The sequence below is a fragment of the Lepidochelys olivacea genome (genome assembly GCF_965140295.1).
Source record: "Lepidochelys olivacea isolate rLepOli2 genome assembly, chromosome: 3".
Lineage (NCBI taxonomy): Eukaryota > Metazoa > Chordata > Testudines > Cheloniidae > Lepidochelys > Lepidochelys olivacea.
The window spans coordinates 145,828,467-145,854,614 of NC_140413.1; the positions used below are offsets into that span (position 1 = coordinate 145,828,467).

General features: G+C 40.6%; 1 protein-coding gene across 6 annotated transcripts in view; it reads left to right on the top strand.

Moving 5' to 3' along the window:
- The window catches only part of CRIM1 (cysteine rich transmembrane BMP regulator 1), a 301,489-nt gene that overhangs the window by 178,360 nt on the left and 96,981 nt on the right, over positions 1-26,148 (top strand). For all 6 annotated transcript variants that reach the window (XM_084625219.1, XM_084625220.1, XM_084625222.1 and 3 more), the window contains one exon: positions 1,933-2,130. In XM_084625219.1, the coding sequence (XP_084481345.1) occupies positions 1,933-2,130 (198 nt within the window). The remainder of the gene's footprint in view (positions 1-1,932; positions 2,131-26,148) is intronic.

Genomic DNA, 26,148 nt, shown 5'->3' on the forward strand with positions numbered 1-26,148 from the left:
CAAAGATCCCTGCACCATTTTTGTATTTAGAGTACACAGAGGTGCTAGGTAGGTGAAGAGTATGTCCAGTGGAATATTTCAAACGAGTCTAAGAATTTCCACTTCTGTAAGGATTATCTGTATATGCATAGATGCAACTACTGGGAAATAGCCACTTCCTAACGTTTGTCTATTCTTTTGGTATCCCCTCTCATAGTGACTGCAGAACTATATTATGCATTTGAACATCCAGTCTCCTATCCATTTTTTAAATATAATTACACCAATGTGCACTCATAGTATGTATGTGTTCTTCACAAGTGCACACTTTTCAACACTTGTTACTAGGCTCTAATCAGCCTTAGGCTTACCCTGGGCCTTCCTACCCCAGGCTGGATCTGAAGGACCCCGATTGTCACCTCAATAATTGTTCTTATGTTTGAATTTGAGATTTGATTCAAATTACGTGCTGTCAGGCGTTGTGCCTCTGAATGTACTGGGATCACCAGAGGCCAAAAGACTTGAAAGATTGGTTTTATTTAGTTTTATTTTAAAATATACATCCATCTAACATTCTGGGCAAGTAAAATTTTTATAAAAACAATTACAATTCAAACCAGCTAACTAAAATAATAGACACATCCGATACCACCAACTCCAATTTGTGTACGCTGCTTCACCGATGACCGTCATTTCTTCACTTCAGAAAAAAAAATGGTAGAACAAACTATCCTTGCAATGTGACTTAAAGGTCATGCATCTGGGCTCTGGGGGAGGTAGCAGTTTCCATAATCAAGGAGCTCTAATGGAGAATGTCCTACCTCCAGCCTTCTGTGAGACCATGCCCAGACACAAAAATCAAGGCAAAAGTGGTGTGAGTTCAATTGTGTGAGCTCAGTCGAGCTAGCTTAACATGGCTGAAAAACTTTAAAAAGCATTGAATGGGCTCTTCAGTTACGTTAAACTAATGAGATTGAGCTAGCACAATTTAAATTGAAATCCATATTTCTTGTCTGTCAAAACAAGGCTTGAACTGGGTCTCACCTTTCATGGTATCACATAGAAGAGAAGTGGTCTCTGAGGTAACCATGATCTAACCCATTTAAGGTGTTGCCTAGTTTAAAACCACTACCTTAAAATACTCTTGGAAATTTACTGTAAGTTGTGTGTATTCTGGAGCAATTTGATTCCTGTCATAAACACCCTTTCCAATCAGGATGCTGCATTTTGTACCAACTGAATTTCCAAGTGGCTGTAATATGCAGAGCATATTACAATAGCCTAATCTGAAGATGACTAAAGCATGGATCATAGTGACAAGGTTAGCCCCTGAAAGAAAAGGGCCCAGTCTTCTCGCCAAGTGTAAATGAAAAAGGAGTTACCTGGGTCTCCAGTCCAGGGATTCTCAAATTTCATTGCACCATGACCTCCTTGTGACACAACAAAACTCATTATATGACCCTAGGAGTGGGGACTGAAGCCTGAGCCTGCCTGAATCTCGCTATCCCGGTTGGGGGGGGGCAAAGCCGCAGCCCCACAGCTCTGGGGGAAGGGCAAAGCTGAAGCCCAAGAACTTCAGCCCCAGGCAGGGGGGCCTGTGACCCAAACCCTACCACCTAGGTCTGAAGCCCTTAGGCTTCGGCCCCGTGTGGTGGGGCTTGGGCTTCGGCCCTGGGCTCCAGCAAGTCTAACGCCAGCCGTGACGACCCCCTTAAAATGGGGTTGTGGCCCACTTTAGAGTCCCAACCCACAGTTTGAGAACCACTGCTCCAGACCCATCACCTGGCTGAGGACCAAGTCCCCAGGAATGCGTTGAGCTCTTTTCCAGAAAGGGAAAAGGGTCTCAAGGCCAGCCTCTATAACAGTGATATCAAACTGCATGTTTATAAATATCTTCCAGGCATAACAGGAAGAATAAACTGTCTCTTCTTATTATAATTTGTCTTGATTTAGATCCAGTATATCCAGTTAATAACCCTGCTGGCTGCTATGCCAATGGTCAGATCCAAGCACATGGAGATCGATGGAGAGAAGATGACTGCACTTTCTGCCAGTGTATCAATGGAGACCCTCACTGTGTGGCAACAGCCTGTGGACAGAGTTGCCTGAATCCTGTTAAGGTACCTGGGGAATGCTGCCCAGTGTGTGAAGGTAAGATATATTCATTTCAAATGCTGTCTCCCAGTAGAAGCCTCCCTGTAAGGGCTTGTCTTCATTAGATAACATTATCACTTTGAGTCATAATTATGATAAGGTGACCATTACTGACTTGTGTAGGTCAGGACAAATTCTACTAGACACTCGTGCTTAAGGCTACATTTGTGTCATGGAAGTTGCGGAATCCGTGACTTCCAGAGACCTCCATGACATGGCAGGGGCTGCGGGACTCTGGTGCTGGCAACCAGTGGGGCCTGGCAGGGTTCCAGTGACAGGCGACAGTGGACCCCTTGTAAGGTTCCAGTGACAGATTCCTGTTGGGGCTTTCTTCAGGGTGACTGTCTCATGCCGGAGGGTGGGGGGTGAGCAACTGAGGGTGTCCCATTTTCTCCAGAGTACAGAAGTTAATGTTTTGTATGAGGAAATGGTGGCAGAGATGCATTTTTTGGCCCTGACCCTGCAAAGGCTTAAGCAGATGCTTAACATTATGTTGAGGCTATTCATAGGCTAGCATTTTCAAAGGAGTCTAAGGCTGCTGGGCATCCAGTCCCCATTGTGTAAGTCTTTTGGAGGCTGAGCAATTTGTATCTTCTTAGCAATATTTATAGTGTGTTAGTGTATATGCTGAGGTTGTTAAAGGATATACAGTATTCAGCTGAGTTGGGCTCACTCAAAACTTGAATATGTTTGGGATGGCAAGGAAAAGTTCACAGAATTTTCAAGATCCTGTCATTTGGCTGATTTTCAAAACGAACTGGTAATTTACTTTTCAAAAATTTAGTAGAATATTTGTTAATATTTTTCACTTTCAAAAATATTTTTATTGTGAGATATTTGAAAAACTGAAGTTCTTAATCTTAACATTTGATTAAGGCGACCAGTTAATATTGAAGTGGAAAAGATAAACAAGTACAAATAAAACAATGAACATTCAACAAAAATGGAAAAAGAAAAAAGCTTAGGTTGAAAATAATAAAACATTAAGAAAATCAAAATGCTTTAATTAAAATATCCATTTTTGGAAATAGTGCCAAAAATTGGATGAAAACTTTTTCCAACAAGATAATTTGACCAGCGTTACATAAAACCTGCATCAATTATCTATATAAATTAGTCTTTCCTTTTTGGAAAATTAATGTATAAATTTTGGGGGTTTTGTGTTTTTTTAATTATTAAATTGCTATGTATGTATGTGTTAAAAAATATACTATTTCATGAATAAAATGTGTGAATTTAAATGATGTTCCTCACTTTAAGCTGCCTTTGGTTTGCTTCTGTTACCTCATACACTTAAATATTTGAGTTCATTGAGGGGTAGATACAAATCTCATTAAAGTCAATGGAATTTTTTCCAGGAGCTATAAAAACTTTGATCTTTGAAAGTTTCCAGAAAATATTCTGTATTTATGAGTTGGAGCCAATGTTTCCAACAACTGTCTGGATTTCAGTAAGGATGCACTGTGTAAGCCTCAGAGATTCCGTTGTATACTAATCTTCTGAAACCAGTAAAGGAACACAATAAGCATGACAGTGGTATTTACTGTAATCAGTGCTTTTCTGTAATGGATATGGAATTACCCCTCAGTGCATGGCCCTGTGGAAAACCATGCCTACTCAGCCCACTGGCGGATTAATGATTTTGTCGCTCCTAGGCCCTGAAATAATTGCTGCCCCACCCCCCAGCAGCTCCCGGCCCCCCCGCCGCAGCTCACCTCCACTCCGTCTCCGACTCCTCCCCTGAGTGCACCGCCAGGTCCTGCTTCTCCCCACTCCCTGCCAATGCTTGTGCGTGAAACAGCTTCACGCAGGAGGGGGGAAGAGGGGGGAACGCAGCGCGCTCAGGAGAGGAGGCAGGGCCGGGGCGGGGATTTGGGGAAGGGGACCGATAGGGGCAGGGAGGGGGCGGGGAATGGGGGGCAGGGAAGCAGTGGAGTTGGGGCGGGGCTGGGGGCAGAGGGCAGGAACCGGCACCGGGGGAAACAGCCTCTGGCTGCTATTATAAATTTGCCACCCCTGCAAATTTGCCACCTTAGGCCTTGTCAGTGTAGGCGTTAATATGCCGCTGACTCAGCCCGGCAGCATACTGGCCACAAGAGAGGTATCACACTAATTAAAGAAGAGCACAGATGCACCATCTCATAATGCTGGAATTGCAAGGTCCCTCTCCAATCTACCCTCTCCACATGAAGAGGAAAGGAGAAGAAAATAAATGTTCTCACCCCTAAACACATCATGGAACAGGGTGGAAGAAGAGGAAACATTTGTATAAAATTTTACCATTATTCTTTCTCTGCTTTTATATATTATAGAATTAAGAAAATATCTGAAATTGAAGGAAACAAAACAATGGGATTCAAAATCATAGACTGCTACCCTAAAAATAAGAGATTCCTCAAAGACATTTTATTTATCTTCTGACTTCCTGGATCCATTTTTGATTAAACATTTATACTCAAGCCAGAATCTGAATGAGCTAGCTGCCTTACTTTCCATGGATTTCATTTTTTTTTACAGTCTCAGCTGCTAGCTTTCATTTCCTCATGGAAATAGCTCTCTTTTACATAATTGGCTGAGTTTTTAAATTAGCTCCAGGCAGATACCTGCCCAGAACAGCATTTTATAATCAACAGGCACTGAAGGAAAAGTATAAACATCTGCTGACTTGCAAATCTAGAAAATGGGAGGTTTCTATATTGTCCATTTGTTTTAGATCACAGTTGCTCCTCTTGAACAATAAGAAGCAGAAGTATGTTGTTAGAGCATATGAATTTTATAAACGGATTATTGGATGTCCTGTTGCATAAGACTAGAAACGATGAGAATCAGTTTCCTATGGGATTTTTTTTTTTAAATTGGGGAATAACAGGATCCCTTCTCTTTTAAACGTAGAGTAAAAAAGAGGAACTGGGTGGATAAAGGGGTCGATTATAGGATATTAGAACCTTATATTGAGTGGTCTCTGCATATTCCCCTTGGGACTGGCAACTCCTAGTGTTGAGCTCTGGAATCTTCTGAAGAGTATTGTCCATTTGGGGGTCACTTGCCTCTCCTTCACTTTCCCCTGACAGACGATTCCAAGGGTATAGAAGGAGCAGTGTCCCCAGTTGCCCCTCAGTTCCTTCCTACCTGCCAAAGGTGTTCTGAGCTTTTAATGCACAATATCCTTGATTCTTCCCTCATCAGTTTTTGCTTTTCTCTTGCCCTCTCAGGGCTGTTTTTGTTTAGATTGTCAGTTACTACAGATTTCTTTTAACAAAAGTAAAATTATCCCCATCTGGCATGGATATCATCTGGACCTATATGGAGTGAGAGAGGTGCTTCTCACTTTGCTGATTGGAAGGTTTCTCAAGCTCAGTCGAATAAATCTGGCAACTTGTAAGTGCACCTCTGGCTTTGGAGCCTTTGCCTGGTTTAAATGGTCCCCAGTCTTAACTGGCTGCCCAAGCCTATTGTCAAGGTCCCAGCACGATCAACACACAACGGAGGTCCCAGGACCACTGACATAACACCTAGATCCCTTCACCTAAGTTTGTGTGTAGGATCTGGCACCATAGGCTGTAGTGAACCAGAGGTGGCTAGGTGCCCACTAAATTGCACTAATTCATGCAAGTTCAACTGAATCCAGTGCCTACAATCCAGTACTGCGGACTCTGGTGAACTTCTTGAGGAAGTGGCCCAGTGTTCATTATGCACAGCATTAACATCCCTAACAGAGTCTGGATCATCTGAATTTGATGCCAAGGTTTCAGCACCATTGACTTGCTTGAAGTAATCCAGAACCAATATAAGTGACATTAAGTCACAGCATCCATTCAGGTTGACGAGGTCTAGTGGTGCTGATGTAGTATAATTGACTCTTATGAGCCACTTGCTTGAAGTGGTTTGGCACACAGGATAAGAAGCGCTAAGGTCCCTGGTTCCACCAGTTCCAAGGATATATCACCAGTGGCTTTGATGAACCACTAGTTGGAAGTCATTCTGTACCCACTTGAAATGGCAGTCAGGACCTAAGATCTGTTCTTAGTCGTCATAATTTGGTGCTAAAGATCCAGCACTGTTAATTTGGGCAAACTGCTTGTCAAAGGGGGTACGTACTCAGAATCAGCAATACCCAGGTCCCAGGGTTTGTCCAAATCAGCTGGGTCCAATGTCAGTGCTGTTGACTGTCTCTCAAATTCCGCTTACTAAATGGGTGCTGTAGCCTCAATAAATTTGTCAAGATTTGTCAAGGTCTGCTGACTGTACGGTACCAGCAGTGCACCACCCTTCATTTTCTGGCACCATCAACTCTATACTTAGCAGTCCATTGCTCAAGACCCAGCTCTGCAGGTTCAAGAGAATCCTATGCAGTGAGGCTATATGTCTGGTATAAGTGGTTCAGAGGTCCTCAGACCTTTCTCTAGATTGGCTGAATCTAGTGCCCAGAACATTCATCCTCCGTTTTAGCAAACAATTTGTTTCAGGTGCAGATGCCTAAGGAGTGTTCTCATATTGATTGTACTAAACTGACCTGAAAATGAGCATGCAGATAGTGACAGTGCCGAATGATAAAGCACTTAATTTATAATTTGCAATTCTCAGATGAGATTTAGGGCTTGTCTACGTGGTGCATTAGTCTGGACCAATGGGTGTAAATTCTAGTCTGTACCATTTATCATGTGTTAATTGGCCTGTTTGGACTTTGGCATACACAAAGTTTCCTACAGTGCATGAATGTAGTTCCATCTCTTTCAAACAGTACTACATTAATGCATGCTTGGGAAGTTTGAGTGCGTGCTAGTAGGGCCCACACAGGCCAGTTAGTGTGTGAGATGCTGGTGTAGACTAGAACTTACTGGAATGACCTGAAGAAGAGCCCTGAATAAACGTGAAAGCTTGTCTCTCTGCTCTCTCACCAGCAGAAGTTGGTCCAATAAAAGATATTAACTCACTTGCCTTGTCTATCTAGTTAGATCTCATTTTGACATTATCTGTTATGCCAGGGTAGGCTCTGTAGGTAGATCTCATTATTATGAAGGATAACATCCATTGTGTTTAGTTCTGTGTCAGGGTCAAGCAAAATCCCATGTCATTGGCAGATTCCACTTTCTTGGATTGGAATCAGGAACTCTTCTTCATATTCCCTCTGATTCACTTGGTTCAGGAGATCCGCCTCCAGGTAAGTGAGGATGGAACCAAGATGACGCCAGTAGCCCTAATCAGATCTTGGCAGTTTTGTCTTCAAACATCATAGGTCTGTTTAACTTTGCTTTCCAGTTCACTGGAGAGTTGTCTTCATATTGGGTTACGAGCACAAACCTGAGCCTGGGTTCTACCCTGAATTCTGGGTATGTTCTTTGGAAGTTTAGTGGCTGCTATTTTAAAGCAATAGCTTTTGACCAATAAAACCTCTCTTGCCTCTTCATGTTGCTATAAATACTGTGTTTGAATTCTGCCAGGCTGCACAGGTTGTGATTGCAGCTTTCGTTCTCATATGTTGTGTGGCAACAGTCCTCCTTTATCTTGTAGTACCTTAATTTATAGAAGTGTTACTCCATGTGCTGCTCGAATTGCTTCAGGTAGTTGCTTTGTCTTGATGGCCACGCCAAAGGAAATTTAAATTTTTTATTAACAACGCACTTTGTTGCACTGGGAATACCATAGGATGGACACATTCATCTAGTTTCCCCAGGGTAATTCCCCCTGGAACATGTATCTTTTTTGTTTTTGGGTTGGAGCCTTGTTTGAAAAAGCTCTGGGGATCTCTAGTCTGTTATTGGTCAGATGATCATCTGTATCATAAACCTATGAAGAGGTAATTCCTCGTGGCCATAGCTACAGTCTAGATTGTCAGATACAGGCCAAATTGCCAATCATCTAAACTATAATCCATATGGAAAATGTGGTTTGGTTGATGTCCTTATCCCCATTTATAGTCTGTATCTCCCCAAGTCTTTTTTTACAGGCTTGTTATAGCTCGCTGGGTATTCATTCTTCTGGAGACACCAGATGGTATTCAACTGATACAAAGTTAGTATCCACTACATACCTGCATATTACCTTTTTTTTTTTTTTTTTGAAGAATTTGCAAGGCTGGTAATTGAAGCTTTCTAGGTGCTTGGAGTAAATATTTGTTTTTCATGGAGGTCTGATCTGGGTGAGTAAAATTGCACTTCCTCCTACTACTCTCTTTAGCTGCCATCCAGAGTTGATGTTTATTTTGGCACCTTTGCAGCCCTTGTTCACCTAGTGCTCCTTAACCAACCTTCCTAAGGTGTACTTTTTGCGAATCTCCTCCAAGTGGGAATATGCAGAGGCCACTTGAAGAGGAGAGAGGTTACTTACCAGCAACTGTTGTTTTAGACTGCAGCCTCTGCAAATTCACACTTGCTATTCACCTTTCGTGCTTCTTCAGAGTCTCAGATCAAGAATCCAAAATTAGGCTGGTTTGGACACACTGCTTTTAATTATCATCATCTCTCACTACTGCATCATGGGGAAGTTTGGGGTTTTTTTAAACATAAAGCCTTCACAACATACCAGATCTTTAGCCTTAAAAAAGGAAAAGCTACCGTTTAAAAGTTTTATCCCTGTGACTCACCAATAAATCCTGACCATGAACTGACTCTGTAGGTCTGTGTAGTCAGGAGTTTTATTAAACCTTCCACAGAATTCCTGCATTGTAGGTGCTCAGGTGCACTGGTTGTCTTGACTCTTGTTAAAATTTTAATAGTGCCTAAGAGGGCGCTTTTCTGGAGGTCATTGTTATACCTTGCACTCCTAACATGTTCTTGAGGTGCTCATTCAAATCCTTAGGGATCTCTCCGAATGCTCCAGAAATCACAGGGATTGTCTTTATTCTAGTTTTCCATAATCATTCCACTTTGTGGCATAGTTCTTCATACTTTGCTGTCTTATCTTTTCATTTTTTTATGTTTCTGTCTGCTGGTGTAGCAATATTAGTAAACATAGTCTTATTTGTCATCTTTTCTACAATAATTATGTCCGACCTGCTTGTCTGCACCGTTTGGTCTATGACAATTGCCTCTTCATTCTTTAGAGTGCTTTCCATTCAGTGGGTTTTATACTGCATGGTTCATTTACATCTGCACTTGATGAAGAGACTCCAATGCAGACACTTGGCAACCTTATTGTCTCTTCAGATATGCTCTCCCAGCCAGGCTCCTGCAAGTGCTTAACACATGCTCCCCTGTTTCTTCCTTTTTGGAACATATTCTGCAGTTCAGAGAGCAGTTCTATAGGTCAGTTTTGTTTCAAGTGTAATTAAGCCTTAAGGATTGCTCTTGTGTTGTTCATAATGAGTCTGTCTGATAGTCTCTCTCTTTTGAGCTGTTCTTCTACAAGCTATGAGTTTGTTAATCTTCTATCGCTAATGGGTTTGGTGTGTCTCCATCACTGTCTGTGCTTTGATTTCTGAGTAAAGCTTTCCAAGTCTTTTCTCTGGCAATTTGCTTTCTCCTTTCTTTTATGCTTTTTACGGCTGAGATGCATGCTTGGCTGTCACTTGTTATCACAACCAGATGATCTTTTACTCTGGCTAATTCCACATATATTTTGATGTTATAGTCCTCATTGTAAATTGCTTTCTCCACAAAAAGCAGACCTTTTCATCCATTACATTGTCGAATGTACATCATGTCCACATTTTGATTGACATTAATTACTTTGTCTTTTCAGGAACTTCCTTGTTTGGGTGTCAAATTTTATCTTCTCCTCTTGATGCCACTTGATCACTCTGGCAGTTTACTGTACAACTGGTATCATCCTCATATTAGTGGCTCGGATCAAATTCTTCAAGTTGAGTTTTGTCTTTAGGGTATTTCTTATTTGCCTGTAATATTCTTTTCTCACTTCTTTGACCCGCATGTTATAACTCAGACATTTCCCTGAGACCAAGTTATTTGAAGATGCCATGCTGAGAGAGATCTTGGATAGTAACTTGTATGCAATCTGATTTTCCCCCTGACCCTCTTTACAGATGCTGGCACAAATTTAGCCATGCCAACCCATAGCTTTATATCTTTGCCAAACTTCTCTACACATCATCATTCTCTATATCTCCTTTTGTGAATGTCTGTATAGTTTCAGATAATCCATTTATAACAAATGGTTAACTGGTTTTTCTCTTTGCTGATATGATAAATTCATAGATTCATAGATTCATAGATATTTAGGTCAGAAGGGACCATTATGATCATCTAGTCCGACCTCCTGCACAATGCAGGCCACAGAATTTCACCCACCACTCCTAAAAAAGACCTCACACCTATATCTGTGCTATTGAAGTCCTCAAATTGTAGTTTGAAGACCTCAAGGAGCAGAGAATCCTCCAGCAAGTGACCCGTGCCCCATGCTACAGAGGAAGGCGAAAAACCTCCAGGGCCTTCCAATCTGCCCTGGAGGAAAATTCCTTCCCGACCCCAAATATGGCGATCAGCTAAACCCTGAGCATATGGGCAAGATTCATCAGCCAGATACTACAGAAAATTCTTTCCCGGGTAACTTGGATCTTACCCCATCTAAAAACCCATCACAGGCCATTGGGCCTATTTACCATGAATATTTAATTACCAAAACCATGTTATCCCATCATACCATCTCCTCCATAAACTTATCGAGTTTAATCTTAAAGCAAGATAGATCTTTTGCCCCCACTACTTCCCTCGGAAGGCTATTCCAAAACTTCACTCCTCTGATGGTTAGAAACCTTCGTCTAATTTCTAATCTAAATTTCCTAGTGGCCAGTTTATATCCATTTGTTCTTGTGTCTCTCAGAGCATCCATGTCAGCAGCAGCATTACTTCCACAAACAGCACTGATAAGGAATCCCTTTAAAAATTCCTCTCTTAATTTTGACCTCATCAATGAGAGTCCCTTCCAGGTAGTCGAGTGTTCCAGTTAACCATAGGCTGCTATAGAAAGGAAATGATCTTTACACGAACCTTGTCCCTTTTCAGTGTCTTAAAGATCCACGAATGTGGGGATGCTATCGTATGCTTTTTGGTAATCTGTCTATATCTCTACATGTGTGTTTTTTTATTTTGCATCTTCTGTGATCTTGCTGTTCAGCTTGAAGTGATCTTTTTGTCCGTTTTGTGTTTACTATGCAGCCTTTTTGCTCAGGAGACAGCATTGCCTTGCAAGCTACTACTATCTGGATCTTCTTTGCCAGAAATGCTGTTAGAAGTTTCCACATGTTGATTAAACATGTGATTGGACTACAATTCATAGGATCACTGCAGCCTTTTTTGGTTTGAGGATGGTTCTACTTGTCATCATCCGTCTTGGACATCTGTTCCTCAAATATGTGTTCTTCAAAGATTTATTAAATTGTTCAAGGAAACAATCATGGAGAGTTGTTAGGCATTTCAGCCGGAATCCACAAACCCCATCTGGTCAAAAAGAAAAGGAGTACTTGTGGCACCTTAGAGACTAACCAATTTATTTGAGCATGAGCTTTCGTGAGCTACAGCTCACTTCATCGGATGCATACTGTGGAAACTGCAGAAGACATTATATATACACAGAGACCATGAAACAATACCTCCTCCCACCCCACTCTCCTGCTGGTAATAGCTTATCTAAAGTGATCATCAAGTTGGGCCATTTCCAGCAGAAATCCAGGTTTTCTCACCCTCTGTCCGTCCCCCCCCCCCCCCCCCAAACTCACTCTCCTGCTGGTAATAGCCCATCCAAAGTGACCACTCTCTTTAAAATGTGTATGATAATCAAGGTGGGCCATTTCCAGCACAAATCCAGGTTTTCTCACCCCCCCACCCCCCTCCAAAAACCACTCTCCTGCTGGTAATAGCTTATCCAAAGTGACCACTCTCCTCACAATGTGTATGAAAATCAAGGTGGGCCATTTCCAGCACAAATACAGGTTTTCTCACCCCCCCACCTCATTTTTTCAAAAAAACACACAAAAACTCACTCTCCTGCTGCTAATAGCTTATCCAAAGCGACCACTCTCCCTACAATGTGCATGATAATCAAGGTGGGCCATTTCCAGCACAAATCCAGGTTTTCTCACCCCCCCCCCACCCCCATACACACACACACAAACTCACTCTCCTGCTGGCAATAGCTCATCCAAACTGACCACTCTCCTTACAATGTGCATGATAATCAAGGTGGGCCATTTCCAGCATAAATCCAAGTTTAACCAGAACGTCGGGGGGGGGGGAGGGGGTAGAAAAAACAAGGGGAAATAGGCTACCTTGCATAATGACTTAGTCACTCCCAGTCTCTATTTAAGCCTAAATTAATAGTATCCAATTTGCAAATGAATTCCAATTCAGCAGTTTCTCGCTGGAGTCTGGATTTGAAGTTTTTTTGTTGTAAGATAGCGACCTTCATGTCTGTGATTGCGTGACCAGAGAGATTGAAGTGTTCTCCGACTGGTTTATGAATGTTATAATTCTTGACATCTGATTTGTGTCCATTTATTCTTTTACGTAGAGACTGTCCAGTTTGACCAATATACATGGCAGAGGGGCATTGCTGGCACATGATGGCATATATCACATTGGTGGATGTGCAGGTGAACGAGCCTCTGATAGTGTGGCTGATGTTATTAGGCCCTTTGATGGTGTCCCCTGAATAGATATGTGGGCACAGTTGGCAATCACTCCCATCCCTGTGGTTACTGTCCTTTGTTTCAGTCTCTTTCAGGTAACCTTTGGGGGGGTGGAGAGTCTATCTCTTGAGCCAGCCGAAGACAAAATGGAGGGGTCTCCCAGGAGTCTAAATAGACTTTCTCTTGTGGGTGGACACCCCTTCCTCCCCCTGTGTAGAATCCCAGTTACAAGATGGAGTTTTGGATTCACATGAGCAAGTCACATGTCCATGCATGACTCAGAACTTACAGGTAGCAGCCATTGTTCACATGCTACCTTGAATGTCCTCAGGTAGACTTCTTATGTGGATTGGAGCCTTCCAAGATCCATTGTCCGTTAAGTGTTTCTTGATTGGGCACTTCACTTTTAAATTCCTCTCTAAAGAAGCTGCCCAAATGCCTTACTTAAAATCAAACAAGTAGACAGCCAATATTTATAACTTTGAATACAAAAATGATACATGCATACAAATAGGATGAATATATTCAGTAGATCATAACCTTTGGAGAGGTATGTTACATGGTATATGTAGCATAAAACATATTCCAGTTATGTCATATTTACATTCATAAGCATATTTCCATAAAGCATTATGGGGTGCAATGTCACAAAGGGATGAAAGAATGCCTCTAGGAAGTTGGAGCTCCATAGCCAGGCTCTAAGAGCTGATTCAGTCCTCCACACTGAGGGTGGTTTTTGTTGTTTGCTTTTTCCTTCTCTTGTTTTGATTTATGATTATACAGATTTTTTTTCCCTCCTGAACAGACCTTTCTGATATGCTGGGCTTTCTGTTTCTGCTGCATCATCTCACCAGCTGACATGTTGATTCTCAGGCCAGAGAGATTGTAGAGATCAGTGCTTCATTCTCTTTTTAAGATCTGCCATTCTCTTGAGGGTTATTGCTGCTTACTAGTATCTTCTAGTGCTGTTTACTCTAGTGGTGATCTTCAGAGGCAATGTAATAAAGGAAATGTAATGAAGTATGCTTATTTATCAGTAGCTGGAGTTCTCTGAATATATTGCCTCTTCAGATCTACCTTGACCCTTCCTTCTTCTGCAGAGAATATTGGAATTGGGTCTGTATGCAGCAGAATGGAATAGGGATGTGGTTATGAGGTGTGGTATTTTATACTCCTTGCTTTGTAATGTTCTGGTGGAGTGGCAGACAAATCTACTGCTTAAGTGCTTTTAATACTACTAAGGAGTCTGTGGCTCAGGAGGTACAGCCCACGATTTCCTCAAATGGAGATCTACAGAAGCAATAATTTTTTTAAAGTGCTCTTGTGCCAGAGATGCACAGAGAGAATAAATTTTACTTCCATTCAGTAAAGCAGTGTTTTTTGCATAGGCAGCCCAAAATGCCACTCGTCATTTTTGCTGTCATATTACATTGTAAACTTAAAATTAAGCTATGGGATAGAGATCAAAAGTGTTTTATTGAATTGCAGTCCAAAAATATTGTCACAGCATCATTTGACCCCAGGCGATTACACCACAGTGAAAATAAATGTTCTTTTTTTCAATTGTGCTTAGATTTACCATGTATAGTAATTCTGACATGAACAAGCTGTGTTACTGTAGGTCATCCAAAATGAGTACACCACATATGATTTCTTCTTTTTATTATATAGTATATTTATCTGCTACTTAAGAGAAATGTTCTGTTCCTTCTAGTATAGATTCCTTACTTCACTTTTTTTGAAAGAGATAAATTTCAGGAAATAGTGATTTTCGTATTCCGTCAGTCCTTGTATTCTCCCACTGTGGAGGGGGGACACTAAATCCTGTGGGGCAATTTCTGTCCTTAATTTTGTCAATCCTTTTTCACAACTGATGGACCAGTTCTCACTTATGTTGTGTTCCACTGCAAAATAGGCATCAGATCTGTAATGTATGGCATTATTTTAAAAGTATGTATTTTAATATAGTATTTTTAGTCTTATTTTTTCTGATCCAACTTAACATTTGCATGCTAGAGAAATCAGGAATGCTTTCCAGTAGTCAGTATTAGATTGGGAGAACGTATTCGTAGATTTCAGATGCTATCTATTGGCAGAGATAACTTTTCAAAAACTAGTTATAGACGTGAAAAGCAATAAAGACTTTTTCTCTACTATGTTGCCCCTTTTGGATGGCAGAATGATTTGTAGGAGATGAAACTAACTAACAAGTCCTGTTCAGTTCAATTATGTTAGATTCCTGCACACTTATAACTTATACCTGATTCTTTTAAAGATAAAGCTGAGATAACACTGACATTCTAAATTCCTGTTTTATTTACTGGTATCTTCCATTCAAAAAGTCTTTTTTAAAGAAATGTTTTTGACAAGTTTCACTGGTATATTTGGCTATTGTGGAGTTATCCACATATGGGAAAAAGAAAAGGGTTTTCATTATTTATAACGGAAAAAAGTTTAGGTTATTTTTTTTTTCATACTCTGATAACTGAAGAAAGTTTTGTCTTAAACTCCAGACCTGAATCCAGACCAATGTGTTTGCCTTGAGAAATATGGTTTATAGGACTCAAGTTCCAGAGATTTGTAAACCTCCAGAAAAAGTAAACATTATTTTCTTTAACTCCCACTACGTTCTTCTACTGACGCCAGCCTTGATAATCCATTTGTCCATTTCTCCCACAAACATGCCTGCGCTTGATTCCATGTAGCACCTTGTGAATCAAATGCCCTTCTTTAACTCATCCTCAAAGCCATTACCCTCTTCTCAGTCAAATCCCTCCTTAAAACTCATATTTTCTATGCTGCCTGCAAGAAGTTATCCAGCTAAGGACATGATTCATTTTGCTATAATTAATGTTTTAAAATAAACCCTAAACCCATCCCTCTTCTATATTCCACCATGAACGCTAACCATTGCTGATTAACTGTGTAATCTTACTTATGTTATTCTGTCTTCCTTTTCTCTCAGAACTCTCTATGCTTTTGTGATACTTGACTCAACAAAGTGGGGAAAGATATTTCAGACTTGACATCGGTTTGTAAACTCTTTGGCGCATAGATTATGTATTTTCATTTGTATTATGAGTTGCCTGGGACACTATTAAGTGCTATAAAATAATTGATGATATATTTAAAATTGAGTACTGAAGCACATCTTTCCAAATATTCACATCTATGCCTATCTGAAAGGCTATACAAATAAACAGTAGGGATGGGATGAATCTTTACCCGAGTAGCTGGATAGTGTTAATGTGTATGGGGTAAGCAGGTTGCTGGATAACTATGACTCAGTTTTCTGGTTTTATTTCTCCATCTCTGTTATTGTAATTTCTTGACTGGAATTCTTCAGTAAAGCCATGTATGGCATCTTCGACATTTTTATTGTTTAACTTGGAGCTTGATGTAGGGATTTCATGGACAAATCATAATATAGCTCTCTTAGGCCTATGTGGCTGAATCACTCTGATAGACTTCACTTCATGGCTTAGATGTGTTTCTTTGGCTCATCAGAGCTGAGGCGAATAGTCAATGATCTGACAACTGTTAGGATAGTAGCAATGGCATAATCTCTGGAATTTCTATCTTGAATCAAATTTTTCAATAACTCCAGGGTTTGACAGACACTGTAAGAATGTTGGTATTTAGGTTTTCAGAGCAGAAAGTAGAAAAGCCCGTTTGCTCTCCAGCAGGCATTGTAAAATTTGGGTCACAGTGTCCTTGGCTGGCTAATTCTCTTGGTTAGATGTTTGGGACAGGTAGACTTTTTGAATACAGGAAGCACAAAACAATCTTCTGAAGGAAATGGGTCTCACTTACATTGGGAGAAGAATGGTCTAGATAATGTACCTGGTAATTTTCCATCACTAATTTCTGTCATTTTGTGATTTGGTTTGTGGATATCTTTAAAATTATTAAGGTGCCTGACTACAATATTGTCGTTTGGCTGTGATAGGACATGTAGATACTGTATTATCCTTGGAAATTTCATTTTTACAAAAATGTACACACAGCTTTGACTGGGTTGCAATCACAGACTAAAATGTTCCCAAACAATTCCTCCCTGGCCCCTTCTCTCTCACTTATATTAATTCTGGTCCTCACCAGGTCATAAAGGAGGCTGTAGTATCCTTCATGATAAAAACAGGACTCCAGTGTAGCAAAGACAGTGGAGATTTAGGGAATGGGAAGAGACATGGTAGTTTCCTGAGTCTTTAGTTTATAGACTGAGGAACAGGCTGTGCTGCATAGTGTGGCCACACAGTCTGCCTAAATTAATTGCTTGGGATTTTTACTTAGCTGTTTTGTTGTGTTTTCTAAATAATCTATATGTGCCTTTTATGACAGGTGCATTTTAATAAATTTGAAAATAAAGTTTAAATAAATAAATAAAAGTAATGGACACAGAAGCTTACCATAAGCATATCTATGTGACTATGCAACATTTGCCAAACGATGCAGCGCAAAAGGGCAGTAGACTGGAAAAAGCTCCGTTCAACAAGAGCTACATTTCTTGAAAGAGGGATTGGACAGAGGTCTACAGGTCTACGTAGATATGTGCATAAGAAGTTGAATACTAGGGTAGGTTAATGAGGAAAATATTGAAATTTCTGAAAACAAAAATATCCAGTCACCCTGGAAACAGATTCTGAGGCTATAATCTGGTTTGATTAATTCTTGTTCAAACCTGAAAACACTTACATTCTTCTTAAGTCAAACCTGCTTTTCTGAGGAAATATGTTTGGATCATTGGTATAGTGAGTTTCTGGAAACTTCAGGAACTTGCCTTTCAGGATCTTCATAAGGGCAGTATTCTTCAACCTGCCAGGTATAAATTCATTGTTAAAGTGAAGGCAAATTTTCAGAGCATTCAGGAAATAATGCTATCTTTAGCCTGTCCAAATTCAGAATTGCTAAATGAACTGGAGTTTCACTGTCTAGATACTAGGAACTACTAGATTATTTATACAATTCTGCCGATTTTAGAGAGAGTTTTTGGTTTTGTTTTTTTTCAGAGCAGCCTTGAAAATATTGGCTGTCATCCATAATAATATGGATAGTACATTCCACTAAAGAGGCTTAAGAAATGTAAGGACTTTCTCATCCTAGAAGGCATTAGAGTTCATCCCACAATAGTGCTGAAAACCTCATGAAGCTTGAAAATGAAGCCTCAGCTAATGATTTTATGTAGAGCGGCAACCTGGAGTTCATATTTTTACTGTATACTATACTCTGGGTTTTACACCACTGACATTTCAGTTTTGGGGTTGTTTTGGTTTTGATTACACCATTGAACTTGAATTTACACTAGTGTGAGATCAGAATCAGTACCTTGATGCACAGTCGCCATCTGAGCTATTGTTCAGAAAGAGTTCTATATATCATAGTACAGTTAAGCTGTCCTTTGGGTAAAACAGTGTACTTTATAGTCTCCGATACTAAATTGGTGTAGAAAAGAGATTTTTGTCCTACCTGAAGAATGATTTTAGTTAATTGTTCCTCACTAATGTGTAAAACCCACTTCTGAGCATGTTCCCCCTCTGTTGCAGGGGATAGATCGTGTAGTGGCTTGTCCCACGTAGATGGGCTGCTGTATACTACATTAGCCAGATATTCCTGTTGCTTTACTTAGGGTAGTTCCAAGTAGACTACATTATGTACTTTTTTGTCTTGAGGTTAAAAAGGCATGGATTACTGTGGTGAAATAGATGGGAAAAGGCAGGATGTACCACAAATGACTCCAGGGATTCCATACTGGTAAAGATTAGATGTATACCTCCCATAGACTGTGCACCTATCCCTAAACAGTTTTCCCCCATACAGGTCAACATTATTTCCATGTTACTCTTATTGAGGCTAAGCCAATTAGCTCAATGCATTTCCCTACGTTGGTCAGACATTGGGAGAACGCAGAAAATGCAGTGTCTGGGTTAGAAGAAAAGAGGTGTTTGGTGTCATTGCTGACCAGAGTCTCATAGTCTCATTACCAATCTTGGTAACTACCTCTTAGAGAAGAAATAAAAGTACCGAAGAGAGCTCTCGCAGGCAAGTCACAAAACATCATGGTGAACGGTACTGAAGGCTGCTGTTTAAAGTTAACAGAATCAGCAAGTACAGTTGACTTGTATCTGTCATCAAGAGATTGTCAACGTAGCTAATCTGCTCTCCATCCTTAAACCCTTATATGAAACCAGGTATTTGAGTTCCAGAAAACTAAGTTGTTCCAGCATAAACTTACCAATAACCTTCTTTCAGAAGAAAGCAGAACCTTCACCACTTCCTCTTTAAGTGTGCCTAGCACGCACCCTGCCTTCATAAAGGGAAACTTGAACAATTGTCATCAATAATGGGCTCCAGAAACCCAGCTGAAGTGCAGTTGCGTTCAATTATTTTAGCATATTCAAGACTTCATTAGGTAAAAATGGGCACAATTCAATCATGGAAGACTGGAAGAAGTTCTCTGTTGCTGTAAATTGATGCAGCCCTATTGAAGTCAATAATGCTGTGCCAGTTTACACTAGCAGAGAATTTGGCCCTGTGAATTTATTTGGCCCTGTACCAGTTCAGTTAACAGCTAGTTTGTCCTAAATCTCTCTTCTTCAAGGTGAATCAAGAGAATGCAAACACAATTCTGTAAGGTTTCAGAGTAGCAACCGTGTTAGTCTGTATCCGCAAAAAGAACAGGAGTACTTGTGGCACCCTGGAGACTAACAAATTCTTAGAGTCAAGTTAAGTTGGTTTTGCCTGACTGCCACTTTGAGCTAATGCCTGTTCCCAGCTCATCCGGGAGAATATTTGAACCACACACCCCAGAGTATAAGGTACCCTGGGCCAGTGAAACCTTTGTCCAATTTCAAGAAGAGTCAGGAAGATTGTACTACTAAGGTGCAACCTTTCTTTATCTCTGAGATTCAGAATGCATTGTAGGGGAGAGTTCTGAATGCATGCATTATCAAGGTACCTGGAAGAACTATCTATGACACTGCAATAGAGAGAGATTTAGCTGGTAAAGAGCTTTTTCAATTATCTGTTTCATTCCTCTAGAACATTATATATTCATAGGTTTCTGCCAAATACCTACTAAATTACTCTCTAGTCTTTTGCCTTAACACATTCTAGTAATGATGATAGTGTGATCTGCCTTGTCAGAATATCCCATTATCTATTGAATTTGCCATTACAAATAGGCTTAATCAGATTTGATTTCAGTTGATAAAGATCAATATTTGTCAGTATCACCCCAGTCAAAAAATTTTGGAAACAAAATCCTATTTGTATTAAGCTAAATTTGAACAGGAAGCTGCATGTGTATTGGTGTAGCAGCTCAGGTACAAAATACTTTGATTATGACATGTTGGTCTGAAGGAAGCTCTTTGTTTTCAATACCACAGAAGCAGGGGATAGCTTTTTTGGGTGGTAACAATCAAAATAATGTTTTTGGATAAATGATTAAAAGTAGTTATTTGGATACAAAATTATATTAAGTAATTAAAATTTGGCATCAAATATGAAATAAATGATTTCTTCCAACACCAATTAGAGCATACCTTGTAATATTTAGTGTACATATTTTCTTAGTTTACCCTATTTATCTTTGTACATGCAGTGACTACCAAAAATAATCCCCAATAACCTCTTGTTTTTAATACCTTGTAAAAACTTATAAACAGTTACTTGAAGTTGAATTAAAGGAGATAATTTTTCATCATTTAACTATCATTAGCTGTAAGGCTTGCTAATTCTGTATTAGGTATGTTGGCACCAGGAAGGAAATTCTGTTGCTTCGAACTTGGGACTGGTATTTTCCATGTAATGAACTCGGGGGGGGGAAGGTCTGGAATGCTAACTATGAGGATGGAAAACATTTAGTCACTCTTGGAATTATATGAATGTTTTTCCAGGAAGCTTAAGTAAACACACACTGTGCCGCTTAGGAGGCAGCATTTAAAGTTTTTTTGGACAGCAGACAACATTCAAACAAGTATGTAGACGCTAATGCAAGATTTTTAAGCAGCACACCCTTCAGGGCAAATCTGGGCTATTTGTCAGATTAGGTGCTACAACAAATTTGTATTTTAGACTACTGTTCACTTTTGTGTATGAAGTATATTGCAATAACCTTGGTAATAAATACTAAAATAGATAGAGTTTTCATCTCTGTAAGTCTCTTCAGTGCTGGTTTTCTTAAAAAGTAAAATCCATTAGGCCTTCTACACTGGAGACCTAGATCACATTAGAAAGGTGCAGAAGGAAGAGTTATTTTGCTTTACCAAACACAGGGACATTCTACCTAAGTCAGGCTAGAGGACTCTCTTCATAGCTACATTAAAGTATTTAATTCTATTTCTCCATTCCTTAATAGATACTTTCTGCCCTCAAAAATAGAATTTATTTTATATTTCATTACTTACATGTTTTAAGGGCCCAAAATTAAGCATAGATCTTTTTCTATTGAATTATGTCGCGGTACACGGTTAACACTTTCTGAAGGAATCCCAAGGACATATATCTGGATTCCTCATCGGTATAGGATTGTTCACCACATAATTCTTTGATTGTAAACATGTTAACTTCAAGGGCATGTTTTTTTTATATATGCATTACTGAGTGCAGTAATATCTTCCATTGATCTTCAGCTGATTGAAATTACTTCTCACAGTACAACCTTAAAGTTAGTTTGTAAATTGTCAACCATTGTTAAAAATACTGGAAACAGAAATAAAGATAGTGATGAACTCATCAAGGGAATCAGTGTAAAATTGTTTTTCTAGTTCCATACTCTGACTACTATTTTGGTAAAAATGGCAGCCTTTCCTTTATGAAAGATCTTATAATGCCTCACTGTTAAAGAATATCTTTACAAAATATTGCTATATTGTACTGACAAAATCTGAGTTCGCAAATTAGTCATAACTTCCTTACTCCTAATTACTTTGCATTACAGTAACGCAGGCAATAGTCCATATTCACAGTACCTGATGCAACATTTCAGTTGTAGTAATATAATTTATTTCAGGTCTTGAAAACAGCAACAAACTGAAGTTACAAACCTTAAAAGAGGGTATGCAGGCATTATCATGCACCTACCAAGTATAACCCAGGAAAGCATTCTGTGGTGTGTTTTGATCTGCTGCTATTTGGTCAGAGTGCACTACAGAACTTTTAGTGCATGCTCGCAGGGTCCAAATGGCCATAATAGTGTATGGCAGGCAGGTGTGCTATAGGTTTAAACCCCAGTTTACCAGGTGCTAAATCACCATACTGACAAACCCTAAGGATATAATTTACAGATTTACTTAACATGTGAATATCTATAAATGAAATTATCAAGATAAGGCCTGTGATATGAAATTAGCAAGTCCTGAGGGTTTCTTCAATGTATTCTTCAATATATATGGTTTTTATAAAATAAAGAAATCTTGGCCCAGATGCTCCTTTCTGGTGTATGGTATAAAAGGCAGCAAAGAAGGGCAAAGGGGCTGGAAAACTGGTTGCTGCTTTGAGCCGATCCAGAACAACTGTTTTTTGAATTTTGCACCATTTTTGACTTCTGTTTAAAAAAAAAAGAAAAGTTTGTCAGTTGGAAGCCATCATTTGAATCAGAGCTCAGGTTTGAGTGTGCCACCATATTGGAGAAAGAAGGTGAGCCACTAATTGGAAGCAGTTGCTTAGCTTGATGCAACATGCTCTCAAATCCCTTGAGATTTTCATGGAGTTGGAAGAGTGTTGCCGCCTCCTTTGCTAATAACACATGAAAGTGTGCATATGCTCTGTCATTCAGTAGTTATCCTTAAGGAAACTAAAGTAGTTATCTGTTCACATGGAACATCTGTTTAGAACTGTAAGCAATCGAAAGATTACAGGTAACCGCATAAGAAATATGTCTGTTGAATTACATAATTTGTTAGAAGAAAAGGAGGACTTGTGGCACCTTAGAGACTAACCAATTTATTAGAGCATGAGCTTTCGTGAGCTACAGCTCACTTCCTCAGATGCATATCGTGGAAACTGCAGCAGGCTTTATATATACACAGAGAATATGAAACAATACCTATTCCCACCCCACTGTCCTGCTGGTAATAGCAGGAATAGGGAATAGGTATTGTTTCATATTCTCTGTGTATATATAAAGCCTGCTGCAGTTTCCACGATATGCATCTGAGGAAGTGAGCTGTAGCTCACGAAAGCTCATGCTCTAATAAATTGGTTAGTCTCTAAGGTGCCACAAGTCCTCCTTTTCTTTTTGCGAATACAGACTAACACGGCTGTTACTCTGAAACCTGTCATAATTTGTTAGGAACATTGTATAGTAGTTTATGCTGGAAGCCAAAAGAGGTGCTCTGTCAGTTGTAGATCTGTGGAACACTAACTTTGGCAAGATTTTTCCTTCCCTTGCCTCAGACTATCAGAGCAGCCAGGTGAAACAATAAACCTCAGAGAGATTTGTAGCTGGGGAGGGCAAGGGAGACTACTATATGTGTTGGGTGAGGGAAGCAATCAATAGGGCTTGCCAGCAACAACATATAAATGATCAGAAATCGCAGTCATTTGCCACAGATTTCACTTCCCTGAGTGGACAAAAGTTTTGCTTCTCTTTCTTGAAACTTCCCTAAATTGTATCTAATGAACTTTTGGTGCATCCAGGGCCGGTGTAACCACTAGGTGAACTAGGCGGCTGCCTAGGGCGCCAAAAAGCAGTGCCCAAAAGTATTTTTGCTTCATCCAAAACGGGATGGGGCACAGTTCGGTCCTTTCCCCAAGCCACCTTCCCCCGTACCAGGGTGACCCTTGCTCTCTGTCTCTTCCACACACTACATTTGGCAGCTCCGTCCCATTCTGTGTGCAGGTTGCATTATGGCAACTCAGCTGGGCATGCAAGGAAGGTTCATCTTTGTTCCTTTCTCCTGCCTGGGGCAAATAAATCAGGGAGCCAGAATCAGAGGGCTTGTGAATCACCCACATCGGAAACTTCCAGCCTCTCTCTGCCGGGGAGAGGTCCGCAGCAAGGCGTGGCTGCTTGCACTTTATCACAAGCCCGTGCCTTGGACCCGAGGCAGGGCACATCTTCTCACGGGCGAGTGGGGCTGGCTCTCCAGCGACCTGCCTCGGTTGCATTTCCCAGGCACTTCCCTTGTCTCTGGGGAGGGAGCGAGGGAGCAAACCGCTGGAGAGGAGGAGGAGGGAAGGAAACACAGCGATGGAGGGAAGGCAGGAGAGGACGCAGGGGACAGGGAACGCGGGGTCGGAGGGGAGAGGTGGAGAGCCCAAGGCTGACCCTCCAGGGTGTCTCTCTGTCCCACCCCTTCCGCCTTCCTTCCCTCTGGCGCTCTACTTCTCTACATTCTGGTGGCACTTCTGTGTCCCACCCCCCCACACACACACACACCCCCCGCTGCCTGGAGCTCCGCAACGTGCGGGGAAGAGCCTCTCCAAAACGAGTGAGCTGCTGAGGTCCCTGCGCCTCGCCGCAGGCTTCCCCTCTCTCCACTAGGGTGCTCCATCCGATTCCACTTTGCATCCAGCTCGGCCTCTCTGCAGCTGCAATCTTCCTGGGAGAGAGAGGTGTGTGTGAGAGAGATTGCCTGCCTGCCTGGACTCCTCACCATGATGACACTTGAATTTGGTGATTTATGTGTCATCAATAGCACAAGCACTAACCACCACTGCCTCTCCCCGCGACCTCTCTCCCGCTTCACCTCCCAGCTCCCTGGCGGAGCAAAGTTCTCCGGAGAGGCTGCGCTGCACAGTTCTGAGCACTCCCTTTGCTACTGCAGCAAGGTGGCGCGAGGGGCGCAAGGTGGAAGTTTCGCCTAGGGCGCAAAATATCCTTGCACTGGCCCTGGGTGCATCTTCATTCTGGTAGTATATGCAGCATTGTAATTATGGATATGATTACACTGGCTCCCTCTTCTTTTGGTGAGGATTAGTTGACCAGTCTACATTAGTTATTAACAGTTAAGAGCACTTGAGGGTGAAAGGGTATGGCTTTGCATTTTATCATCAGCCTTTGAGGATTGAGGATTCTATGCTTTATAAGTAAGATTAACTGAAGAACTGCATAAACAGTTGTCCAGAGTAGTGGAAGGAAGGTGAGACATTTAGTGAATTGTTTGTTTTGAACAACGTATCTGTTAGGAATGGAAATTAATAGAACTATTATGTGCTTTTCAGAGGGTAAACAATCATCAATAAGCTTTGTTTTTTCTTTGTTACCCTCACTTGATTTCTGTGTTGCCCCTGCACTGTGTGTGTAAACTCCCAGGCCCTAAAAAATCTTCTTTTTGTTTTGTTTTCATAATGAGAAGTGCGTGTTTCAGTCTCACTCAAATTTTGCTGAAAGCAGTCTTTCATTTTCATCTGAACCCACTCTGTCTTTCTGCTGTATTTGTTTCCCAGACCTCATGTCTCAGCAGGGTACACAATTATACCTGGATAGAAAAGTTATTCTGTTGTATGATTGATTTATTTTTTGCATTTAATTTCCTTGTTTGCATTTAAGTAGGAAAAATCTGCCTCTTTCATAATGTTATCATGTAATCGGCCAGTGTAGGCTATGAGGCTCATATCTATCTTAGGCAAATGGATTAATTTCATAGGTTTGCTGCTGTTGTTTGATAAGAGACAGTTTTCTGGGCAGGGCAGCAGCACTTTGGTATTTTATTAAAAGTATCTTTCTCTCGGGGGAAAAAATGAAAATTTAGGTTTTTTTCTGCATTGGTGGTTTGCCCTTGTTACAGCTATTTGTTGTCAGCTATCGGTGTGGCTGCACTGTTGCAAACCCCTAGTGTAGCCAAACCTATAGACTGGAAAAGCCAATATAAGATGTGATTTGCATCGTTGCATCCCACCCTGATTTCAAGCTGAGCTGAGCTGTATCAGCGCAGATCATGGCTTAGAAAGTTTAACTGTGTACGTTAGGGTTCTACACTGGTGCCTTTACCTTGGTGGTTGACCATCCATGGCTGAAATCTCCATTGTAGACAAGGCCTAAGACTGTGTAGAACTTGCAGAAAAACTTGCAAAGTGACCTTAAAAAAATAAAATTGCAAATTCTTGACTTTCTTGTATCCACTCTTATTTTCTGTTGTGAATTTTGCTATGTGGTTCGAGAAAATATTTACACCATCCTTCAGCCTGGGAGAAGCAGCCACTGTCTTGATGAGCAGGGAGATTCTGTAGTGATTTCACATGAGGGTGGGGGATGGAGGAGGACTTAATTAGGTGCTGCATGAATCTTAGGACATACCTACTGAGTGTTCTCAAAGACTTTTTTCCAATTATTTTATTTTTATTTTTTGCAAATTTACTCTAACCAAAAAAAAAATCCTTCATGAAAGGGTAGCCAGATGCCTGGTTTGGAGCTTTTTTCCTAAACTCTTTCAGTTACTGTACAAAAAGTAACCTGTTTTTTTAAAGTGAAGAATGTATGAATGTCAGTC